At 38.9% G+C, this 12,379-nt stretch overlaps 2 protein-coding genes across 4 annotated transcripts in view; both read right to left on the bottom strand.

Annotated features, from left to right (window-relative positions):
- Positions 1 to 12,379, bottom strand: part of LOC127508751 (NACHT, LRR and PYD domains-containing protein 3-like) — a 360,258-nt gene that overhangs the window by 135,063 nt on the left and 212,816 nt on the right. The window lies entirely within an intron of this gene.
- Positions 1 to 12,379, bottom strand: part of LOC127508776 (polyunsaturated fatty acid 5-lipoxygenase-like) — an 86,883-nt gene that overhangs the window by 34,708 nt on the left and 39,796 nt on the right. Inside the window, exon 7 of the mRNA XM_051887147.1 lies at positions 2,466 to 2,612. Within this exon, the coding sequence (XP_051743107.1) occupies positions 2,466 to 2,612 (147 nt within the window). The remainder of the gene's footprint in view (positions 1 to 2,465; positions 2,613 to 12,379) is intronic.

Genomic DNA, 12,379 nt, shown 5'->3' with positions numbered 1-12,379 from the left:
AGTGTTTTGAAATCGGCCATCACTAGATATTGTTAAAAAGTCATTATTTTGTTTTTTTGGCGCACAAAAAATATTCTCGTCGCTTTATAATATTAAAGTAAAACCACTGTACTCACATGAACTGATTTAAATATGTTTTTAGTACCTTTATGGATCTTGAGAGAGGAAATGTCATTGCTGTCTATGCAGGCCTCACTGAGCCATCGGATTTCAACAAAAATATCTTAATTTGTGTTCTGAAGATGAATGAAGGTCTTACGGGTGTGGAACGACATGAGGTTGAGTAATAAATTACATTATTTTCATTTTTGGGTGAACTAACCCTTTAATTTCACCACGCTGATTGTTCACTAAAAACCCCCGCGGTCATCATGTTTTCAGGCCATTAAAGGATTAGTCCACTTTCAAATAAAATTTTCCTGATAATTTACTCACCCCCATGTCATCCAAGATGTTCATGTCTTTCTTTCTTCAGTCAAAAAGAAATTAAGGTTTTTGATGAAAACATTCCAGGATTATTCTCCTTATAGTGGACTTCAATGGTCTCCAAACAGTTGAAGTTCAAAATTACAGTTTCAGTGCAGCTTCAAAGGGCTCTACACGATACCAGACGAGGAATAAGGGTCTTATCTAGCGAAACGATCGGTCATTTCCTAAAAAATTAAAATGTGCTTTATAAACACAAATGACCGCATTGCGAGTGCTTCCGCCTTCCATATTCTTCAAAAAGCTTACGCTGTATGTCCTACGCCTTCCCTATTCAATTTACGGAACGAACGCAGCGCCAGTTCCGTTTTTTCCGTAAGTAGAATATACAGCGTAAGCTTTTTGAAGAATACGGAAGGCGGAAGCACTTGCAAGGCGATCATTTGTGTTTATAAAGAATATACATTTGCAATTTTTTAGAAAATGACTGATCGTTTCGCTAGATAACACCCTTATTCCTCGTCTGGTTTCGTTTAAAGCCCTTTAAAGCTGCACTGAAACTGAATAATCCTGGAATGTTTTCATCAAAAAACCTTAAATTTCTTTTCGACTGAAGAAAGAAAGACATGAACATCTTGGATGACATTGGCGTGAGTAAATTATCAGGAAAATTTTATTTGAAAGTGGACTTATCCTTTAAAAATTTGATTTTGACATGAAATAAAGCGGTGATATGTAAGTGACAGTTGTTTACTTACTTTTTAATTAGTCTTCCCATTAACGCCATCACTGTCTTCATTCAGGCCGATTCAACAGGAACACGCACGAAAATAAGCGGCAGGATTTATCGCACAAACCAATCATGTCCAATCATAACTGATCATATCCAATCATAGCGTGATGGAGGCACTACCTCCTCTCACGTGACTTTCCCCCATTCATTCCCCCCAAAATTTTAATGTCAAATTTTGTAACATTTGCGTTGTTTTATTTTTGTAATATTGATTATTTTCTCATCCAGTTTTTTTTGAGGAGGCACTGCCTCCTTGCCAGGAAACGCCCCTGATATATATATATATATCTCAGTGGCGTGCGGTCCATATAAGCTGTGAATGCTCTGCATACCCAAGCTATTCATGGACTCTGCAATTAATATTAACACTATAAATTACTATTAAATCCTCTGTTTGAGGTGTACAATAAAGCCTACATAATAAAATGTTGGCAATGTATATGTAACTGTCCGTAATTTATTTATTTGCCAAACGAAACGAGGGTAATTTTCTTTCAATCTGCCAGTTACGGAGAGTTACGGGTAAGCTGATCTACAGCAGCTTTTGTGCCTTCACTCTATTGTTATGGAACGTCATCACTGTCCCGTGTTCTCATTGGTTTGCTGGTCTATGGGGGATTTCATGGGCAGGGTAAGCAGTGAATGGATCGCTCTGTGTTTCTTATTTGACATGTTTGATTTAGATTGGTGTCGTACCCTGATACGTTTAAAGGTGAAGTATGTTGTTTCTGTGACACTAGCAGCTTAGCACTAGCACAACGGACCTTGCTCTTCTCCGGGTCAGTTTACGTTCTGTGTTAACACTGCCATCTAGCGGTTGGGTTTAAACCGAACACAAAGCCACAAATCTTGGACGTAAATAAATAAATAAATAAATGAATGAATTCACAGAAAATACCTCTCTGTTTGTGAAGCGGCCTTATGCACTAAGTATGTAAATCGCTATTAAACAAAAGAAGAAGAAAGAAGTAGTATGGTGTGCTATTTCTTAGTGTTTGTTTCCATGATGACTTCTACAATTCATTGTTCTGTTGACTGGGTTGGCTGAACTTACTCCCGAACGTGTTACTGTAACCAGCATACCTCGAGTAAGCAAGGTTTGGGTTAACCTAGAGTGTATATTTGATGGTAAGATAACACTGCTTTCTGGAATACCCCCTTGAGATTTTGCTGTGCATTTATTTCTATTTCTTCAACTCTTCATATCTATATAAATCTAAAATACAATTGTATATAAGATAGATACCTGAATGGCAATTGGCACAATATGGTTAAATGTGTTCTTGTACAGAAGGCAAATGGGTGCAGCCAAATACTGGTGAGTCTTTGAGTCTTTGGTATTGGCTGGCACACCCTCCAGTATTTCATAGTCTGCTATGTAAATATTTCCTGCCTGTAAAAACATAGGTGCTTTTATTAGATTTGTAACCATCCACTGATGTCACAGAATTTACTGTTCATTATTTTGGTGTTTTTGAACATACAGTAGGAAACTAACATAATAAATATGAAAAAAAAAAAAAAAAATTCTTGCATTTGGCTTTGATAGCCAACCAACTATTAAAAGTGTGGTGACACTTTACAATAAGGTTCATTAGTTAACATTAGTTAACATGAACTAATAATGAACTGCACTTCTACAGCATTTATTAATCTTTGTTAATGTTAATTTCAACATTTACTAATACATTATTAAAATCTTGTTAACATTAGTTAATGCACTTTGAACTAACATGAACAAACTATGAACAACTGTTAACTAACATTAACGAACATTAGTAAATACAGTAACAAATGTATTTCTCATGGTTAGTTCATGTTAGTTAATACATTAACTAATGTTTAACTATTGAACCTTATTGTAAAGTGTTACCAAAAGGGTTTTAAGTCAGTGTTCTTTAGATGCCTTTTCATTTAAAAATTTGTCAAAGGTCAACAATTTCACTAAAAGTTCTGGTAACACTTTACAATGCGGGTGTACTAATATGCATTAATTCATACTTAACTAATGCGCAGATAAACGTGTGTTAGAGTATGACTCATAAATAACTAAACCATTAATTAATTTTTACTGCATCAGCAACTAGTAAAGATTCTATCTGAATAATAGATTAAATAATGTATTAAGTATAGTCATAATGTATTACTTCCTTAATAACATATTGTGTTAACTAATAGTGTAAATTAATACGTTAATTACCAAAATGGCTTGAAGCCATGTATTTCAACTTCGAATTGTCTGCTTTAATTAATCATTAGCTAATCATTAGATAATGATGGTGTGCTGATATTTGTGTGCAGCCCAACTTACCCATCCTTCAAACACAATTGATCCTTCTCTGACATTATATTAACTGCATGTGTCAAAACCAATGTCAAAACCCATAAGAGTGGTGCGGGAATGATTTATTTTTGTAGTTCTAAACCCAGCCAAAAATAAGTTATATCAGAATAACAAAATGCATTTGAATTCTAATTAATATAAGGGGGGAAAAAAGAGTCAGAAAACTTCTTATTTTTACATGTCTGTGAGTCTGAGACATTGTTGCCATTACGTGTTGCTGTGGGTTACATGTGTCTTGCTTAAACAAGCTAATAGCTGTGTTTCCATCATCCTTCAAATTGTGCAAATTGTAATTACAATCAATGGAAATGCGTGAAATTCGCAAAAACTCCCAAATATTGCAAAAAAGTTTTCACATGAGGTGGTTTGTCAGGCAATTCGAAAAAGGAATATTTTGCAAAACTGCAATGGAAACAGTTTTTTCACATTTACAGGTCACCTGATGTACAGTCACATCATCATTCTTTAAAGATAGCACTTTATGTTTGTATAGAAGATGAAAGAGGGATGCTTTTCTTTTCTTATTTATGCATCTCTTTCCTCGCACCTCAGCTTCACCCCATAGATGCAACAGGAGGATGATCTGGGGTCCCTTGTGTTATTAAATTTTGACATTTAATACTAATAGTATTAATCTATTAACAATAATTAACATAATAGAAATTAATAGTATTAGATGTCTATGCACCTGTGCATCCTCGCCTCCTCGTTCCTCACCTCCTCACCGTGCATTTATAGAATTGATATGGTATTTATAGAATTACAATGACCTTCGAGATTTTCTTTGATTGGTTTCTAGGTCACAGGCTGGAGGATGGAGTGAAGAAATGAGGACGCATCCATTGGAGCATTGAGAAGCACCCAGGGAAGCATATATAGGAGGGAAAAGGGCTTCTAGAAGCCGTGGCAGAAAGAAGTATCTTTTGTAAAATGACTTATCGCAAGATAAAAAGGACTCATCACGAGAGTTTTAGTCGCATAATGTCGGTTAATGGAAACACTGTCATTGTTTCCCTACCCTGTTCAGGAGTCACACCAACACTACACATTTTTTAACTCTTTATAATTGAACACATCTGATTCAACTCATCAGCTCATTAGAGAATCTAAGACCTAAAATGAATGGGTCAGATAAGGGAAAAACCAAAAATATATACTGTTAGTATATATGATAGTTTTTTGAAGCTTTTACTTGTCTTAATTAAGGTGGCTGCAACAACATGGCTATATGAGGCTACAGCAGTTGACGAGGACATTAATCATCATCATGTTATCAGTCCGCTTTTACTGCCTCTATATTTTTATCTTCATGTCCTTATAAACTTTTCAACTTGTAGATTTAACAATTTATGGTATTTTCCAAGTGCAGAGTTTTTTTTATTTTTTTATTGTAGTGCATTGAACTTTAATGATGGTGATGATGTAGACATGTAAACATGGTATATTTAGTTTATAAACTAACATTAGCTTTTTAATTCTGGTGATTGTATTTAGGCTTTAAAATTCATAAATGTGGTTTTCATTTGTGAAGATTATTGTACTGAACAAAATGCTTAAGAATCCTGAACTTTGTTACATAGCTTTTTTTCTGCAATATTACAAAAGTCAATGAAAAACATCCATTAAAACTTTAAAGGGTTAGTTCACCCAAAAATGACAACAATGTCATTTATCACTCACCCTCATGCTGTTCCACACCCGTAAGACCTTCAGAACACAAATTAAGATATTTTTGATTAAATCTGATGGCTCAGTGAGGCCTGCATTCACAGCAATGCCACCGAACCTCTCAAGATCCAGAAAAGTACTAAAGACATATTTAAAACAGTTCATGTGAGTACAGTGGTTCTGCCTTAATACGAGACGAGAATACTTTTTGTACGATCTATCTAGTGATGGCCGATTTCAAAACACTGCTTCCGAGATTTACAAATCTTTTGTTTTGAATCAGTGATTCGGATCGCATATCAAACCACCAAACTGCTGAAATCACGTGACTTTGGCACTCCGAACAACTGATTCGAAACAAAAGATTCGAAGCTTCATGAAGCAGTGTTTTGAAATCGCCCATCACTAGGTATTGTTGAAAAGTCATTATTTTGTTTTTTTGGTGCACAAAAAGTTTTCTCGTCGCTTTATAATATTAAGGTAGAACCACTGTACTCACATGAACTGATTTAAATATGTTTTTAGTACCTTTTGTGGATCTTGAGAAGTACACATGGCATTGCTGGCAATAGAGGCCTCACTGAGCCTTCGGATTTCATCAAAAATATCTTAATTTGTAATGAAGGTCTTATGGAAGTGGAACAACATGAGGGTATTAATGACAGAAATTTCATTTTTGGGTCAACTAACCCTTTAAAGCCTTTGCAAATAATGCACTATAAAAGTAGTTGTAATGCATTAATTATGAATTTTAATACATCTTATAATGCACTTCTCATGAACAATTGTAACTACAGTTCCCTTTCAGTCAGTCACGTTCGACGTACGTCAGTAGTGACCGACGAATTGGGATATTGCCAGAGAGCCCTATCAGCTTCGAGTGAACTAAAACAAGCCAATGGAATTGGCATGCGATATTTGCATAATGCGCACCGCCGCCGCCCGGCGGGTATAAATACGGAAGCGGATGCAATCGCACTCTGTCTTTTGCTTCTGAGCCAACCTGTTGTGTTCCTGCTATTGACTGAGAGTGAAACTTCAAGCCTTTGAAGAGCCTTTGTTTCAGCGTGCTGGTGTTAAGGCACCCTACAGCGAAGTTGTGAGTCTTTGTCGAGCGGCCAGCCGTTTCCTTCGGTGCACCGGCGGATGAGCAGATATCGATCGTGGCATCGGAAGGTGAGCTGGAGTCCTCGGGAGATGAAGATTAGGCTGCGCTGCCTCCCTCTGTGACTGTAGCATTGCCTGAGCCCAATCCCGAGTTGACGGCTATGCTTTCCCGGGCCGCCGAGAAGGTCAGGCTTGTCTGGAATCCTCCACCGCGTCCCGAAGGGTGAGGAGGTGACCAAGTTTTGGAGAACGCCGTATAGTGTTCGTGTCAGGCCTGGTCCCTCTTCCGCCTTCACCACTCTGGATGGCGGGGAGGCTAAGAGATACGCTGGGATCCCCCCAGTCGAGCGAGCTGTCGCGATGCAACCGTGTCCAACGGCCGCCGGCTGGTGCGGTGAACCGCGTCTCCCACCCTGGGCCTGTAAATTCTCGTCGAGCTTGACAGAGAAAGCTTACAGAGCCTGTGGACAGGCCGCCTCTGCCTTGCATGCCATGGCCCTACTTCAGGTCCAGGCCAAAGCACTAATGGACATGCCCCAGGGTGGTCTTGACCAACAGCTGCTGGGGGAGCTGCGCGCCGCTACCGACTTCGCCCTCCGGGCGACTAAGGTAACGGCTCGCTCAGTTGGTCAAGCGATGGCTACGCTTAAGGTAGACCAATAAGTATGCTCTGGCGCACAGCACAGCTCCTGTGCAAAGTCAGGGAGGATGAGGAGCAGGTCTTGCTAGTGGCTCCGTATTGGCCCACTCGGACCTGGTTTTCGGAACTGACGTTCCTCGCGACAGCACCTCCTTGGCCCATTTCTCTGAGGAAGGACCTTCTGACTCAGAGACGGGGCACCCTATGGCACCCGCGTCCAGACCTTTGGAAACTTCATGTCTGGTCCCTGGACAGGACGCGGAGGTTCTAAGTGATCTACCCCAGTCGGTTGAAGACACTATCACTTCTGCTAGAGGTCCTTCTATGAGGAACCTCTATGCGTTGAAGTAGAACCTGTTCGTCGAATGGTGTTCCTCTCACTGAGAGGACCCCCGATCATGTTCGGTCAGGTCAGTGCTTTCCTTTCTGCAAGAGGGCTTGGAGCGAAGGCTGTCTCCCTCCACCCTCAAGGTGTATGTTGCCGCTATTGCCGCACATCCTGATGCAGTCGATGGCAAGTCTTTGGGGAAGCATGACCTGATCGTCAGGTTCCTGAGGGGGGCAAGGAGACTGAATCCGCCTCGCCCTCCCTCTATACCCTCTTGGGATCTCTCTCTGGTACTTACATCTTTCTTACATCACTCCCTTCAGAGATCAGGTAGTGAACCTGCAAGCGCTGCCCTCGGAGGAGGCAGACCCAGCCCTGGCTTTGCTCTGTCCCGTCCGCACTCTGCGCCTGTACGTGGACAGAACGCGAAGATTTAGGACCTCAGATCAGCTCTTCATCTGTTACGGAGGCCAGCAGAAAGGAAAGACTGTCTCCAAGCAGAGGATGGCCCACTGGATAGTGGATGCCATCGCCTTGGCTTATCAGTCCCAAGGCGTGCCTTGCCCGCTCGGGTTGAGAGCCCACTCCACTAGAGCAGTGGCCTCTTCCTGGGCGCTGGCGCACGGCACCTCGCTGACAGATATATGTAGAGCTGCAGGCTGGGCGACACCTAACACGTTCGCTAGATTCTATAGCCTTCGGTATCTTCCCGTGTACTCGCTTCCACTAGCCGGTGATGTGAAGGACCTGTTCTAGTGTCGGCTTGCTATGCCATTCCCGCCCCCTGGGCTGGATACGTGCATCCATTTGCTCCAGCGAGTTCCCCGCCTGGCGAACCCTGTCGAGTTTCCTCCACCTCCCCTTGCGGTTCGGACATTGCGGAGTGTCTGATGCTAGGCCAGATGTCCGTCACTGACGTTGACGTTTGGCTGGGTGCCATATGTTGCGACCCCTCCACGTGAGTGGTCCCATATGTGTATTGTCCATGGTCAACTCCCTACGGTGAGCCTGTGTCTTTCCCTTAGCAGAGCCAGCTCTGCTGTCACCTGTCAGATGAGTCTCCCCCTGTCTCTAGGCTGGAGCCATCCCAGGGACTCCATATGACCGAAAGGGAACGTCTCGGTTACGTTCCCTTTCATTCGGTCATATGGAGTTGAAGGAGGGAACGGAGACGTACGTCCCGTCGCCACAGTTCCTGTGCCTTCGCTGTAGTGCAGACTCAGGTTGTCTTCTCAGCGAAAAACAGAGTGCGATTGCATCCGCTTTCATATTTATACCCGCCAGGCGAGGGCGGTGCACATTATGCAATATCGCACACCAATTCCATTGGCTTGTTTTAGTTCACTCGAAGCTGATAGGGCTCTCTGGCGATATCCCAATTCGTTGGTCACTACTGACATACGTCTCCGTTCCCTCCTTCAAGGAACGAGGGTTACATACGTAACCGAGACGTTATAATACATTGTAATACTTATCTATTCATTACTATTCCTTTAGAAAGTATAATGCAGGGGTGACCAATTCTGCTTCTGGAGGGCCACCTGAACCAGCTAATCAAGCTCTTACTAGTCATACTACAAACTTCGGTAACACTTTATTATTTTTTATAATGATTTATAGCTCCATTTATATTTATTTATAAGTATTACTATTTTATAAACATATTTATAAAGACTCATTAAGACCTATAATGCATTATAAGAACAGTTATAGTTTATATTAGAGGCCAATGTTATATAACATTTATATTATTTTCATAATTACTTATAAGTCATGCATTTTCTTTTTCAATGCATATGTTCATAACCCATTACACTTATTTATAAGTATTAATTAGTCAGTCGTATGGTTCCATGAATGTATTTATAAAGATGCAACCTGCATCGCTATAATGTTATTGTATTATAGTTACAATAACTTTTTTGTAATTCAGATTTATTTCTGTCAAATACGTGAATATATTGTTATTAATACCCGTGTTGTGTTTTTATAAATACTTATTGTGAGTGATAATACAGTACGCATCATTGTTGGCTTTAAGTAAAGTGAAAACACAGGATTCAATTTTCCTACAACAAATGTTAAGAAATCATGAAGATGTGCTCATCATACATTTTAAGTTGTTTACTTGTAAATGTAACTAATGAACAATTAATTTAATTCAAACAGTTGATTTTTTTAAATGTTACATACTAGTAAAACACTGAAACATTTTTTAAAGTTTAATTTCAAACTGCTATAAGCAATCCCATGCATATGGCTGAGGAGATATAGATTTTAACAAATCAAAATTACCATTCATGACCTCTAATGCAAACATTAGCCATTAAAGACATAAATGATAACTAATTAATACAGTGTCTCTGGAACTGTTATATATATGATCATTTATAAATCAGTGTATAATGGATTATGAAAATGCACATTGAAAAAGCAAATTTATGGCTTATACGTAATTATAAAAAATAATATAAAGGTAACTATAACTGTTCTTATAATGCAGTGTAGGTCTTAATGAGTCTTTATAAATATATTTATAGAATAGTAATACTTACTTATATAAGTATAAATGGGGCTATAATTCTTTACAAACCGGTCTTCATAGAAAGTGTTACCGAAACTTCCAGGCAAGAGTGTTGAGGCAAGTTGGAGCCAAACTCTGCAGGACAGTGAATCTCCGGGACCGAGTTCGGACACCCCTGGTATAATGCATTAAAACACAAGCCAAACAAACAGACCAGGCTCATCATTTCAGTGGCATATGGTGACAACTGGCCCAAAACCAACATATGTAAGCTGATGCATTATGACAGCTCTCAGACCAAAACAACTGTTTTCTTAACTAAAGCTTAACATCTTGTCACCTTGTAATTATAAGGTTCTATCTGGATGTTGTGGCCTCTTTCAGCAGGATAATGTGCCCTGCCACAAAGCAAAAATGGTGCAGGAGTGGTTGGGGAGCACAACGACGAGTTTGAGATGTTGACTTGGCCTCTAAATTCCAGTTTTTGCTGTTTTGGCAGCAAAAGGGTGACCAACACAATATTAGGAAGGTGGTCATAATGTTATTTCTGATCGGTGTACATTATGTGATTCTTTTTTTAATGTTGTGTACATTTTGGGACTTTTTATTTAGAAAACAAAAAGATAGTTCTATCTACAAAGTCGAATGGAATGCAAAAACTTTGAAGCTCAATATCTCAAAACTGTTCAGAATGCAGATGGAACCTTATAATTCCAAGGGGATGATATATAAAACAGTTGCAGTCAGTCAATCAGTCACATAACCTATTAGATTTTAAATAACAGCCAAACAGCGAACAATTCCAGCCGTAAAGCTTTAGCTTTTTTATTGATGCTGTCAATATGGGAATAAAGGGGTAACAACCAGGAAAATTAACAAATTATTTATACTCTAAGTAAATAAGAACTAAGGGGAATTTATTCTACTATTATAAGCAACAACCTTTTGTTTGTGAGCAATTTAGCAAAAACATATACTGCTTAGATTTTTGTAATAATAGTGTACCAATACATAAAGACTTTTTTTTTTTTTTTTAAATTACAGGGCACATATCACTGCATTTATACTAGTATTAAAATAGCATTATTATTTTTTTTTTTTTTTTTTTTTTTTTTTTAAATGGCAAAAGTGCAGCTGTTTTAGTTTGGGCTTCTGTGTTTCAAGCCAAGTAAAACTATAAGTAGTGGTTGTTACCCTCTTGTTTCATGTAGTTACAGTGTAAGTGTGACATCTGTGGGCTGTAAATTAAAGGGGTGATTGTTACCCTCTTGTTTAATGTAGTATGTCTTTTGCTATTCTGTATTATGTATTAAAAGAAAATACAGTACACCCAGAAATGTTCTCATAATTTACTCATCTTTTCACTTCCGACCAACTGGCACTGTAACGTGTTTGAAGAGACAAGGCAGAGAAAGAATCCAAATGCACACAAAGTTTAATAACAAAGGGCAAAAAACAAAGACACTCCAAACCTGGAAACTGGCAAATAGTCCACACAAAGAAGCAGGAACATAATCCAAAGACAACGAAGGAAGGAACAAGACATCCATGAACCCCAACAGAGAAATAAATACAAACAACGAATCATGACCCATGACTAAAACACAAGAGCTTAAATAGGCAATCTGAAACCAGTAAATGATCAACAGGTGGGAGAAATTAAATCATAATGAGTCCAGGCACAGGATTGTGTGGAATGTAGTTCATAATGGGAGAACAACAAAGGTGGGAAGGAGTGCCCTCTGGAGGAACTCATGGGCACTCCAGCTGGTGAACGTGACAGTCACCAGCATGAGAGTTGAGTTCACATTTGATGTAAACCTGTTGTGAAACGCTTAAGTCAAGTGTGAACTCAACCCTCTCATGCACACGCAGGTGACAGTTGGTCGGAAACGATAGTCCACAGTTTAAAAAGTATTTTTCTTACAAACACTTATTTTACTTCAGAAGACATTGATTCATCCATTGGGGTCGCATGGATTGCCATTGTTATTGCTATATATGCTGTTTGATGCTTCAACTTTTAGGAACCCATGAGCTTCCATTAGCAGAGATTATTTTTCTAAAAACCTTCGTTTGTGTTCATCTGAAGAAAGAGTCATATAGACCTCGGATGACATGAGGGTAAAAGATGAGTAATGGGCGAGGACATTTCTGTGTGTAATGTGTTTTCTTTTAATACATAATACAGAATAGCAAACATGCTACTTTCTGTCAGGACTTAAAAAATTGTTTTAAATAAATAAGAAGTGTTGTAAATTGGTTTTGAATTGTTGAAGTTGTTTTTGAAATAAAGGTTTCTGAGTCAGTGATATCAGATTGTGTGTGTTTTTATTGTACTTACCCTGCAACTTCATGAAACAAGAGTATATTTCCCCAGTATTTCAATAAAAGTTGCAATAGTTTTACTTGGCTTGAAATGGAAGCCCAAACTAAAACAGCTGCACTTTTGCTATCAAAAATAAATACATAAATAATACTGTATAAATGCACTGATATGTACCCCATAATTTATAAAAAAAAAATCCTTTATATGTTGGTACACTATT

Source organism: Ctenopharyngodon idella, chromosome 3 (assembly GCF_019924925.1).
Source record: "Ctenopharyngodon idella isolate HZGC_01 chromosome 3, HZGC01, whole genome shotgun sequence".
Taxonomy (NCBI): domain Eukaryota; kingdom Metazoa; phylum Chordata; class Actinopteri; order Cypriniformes; family Xenocyprididae; genus Ctenopharyngodon; species Ctenopharyngodon idella.
This window is presented reverse-complemented; position numbering and strand designations above follow the sequence as displayed.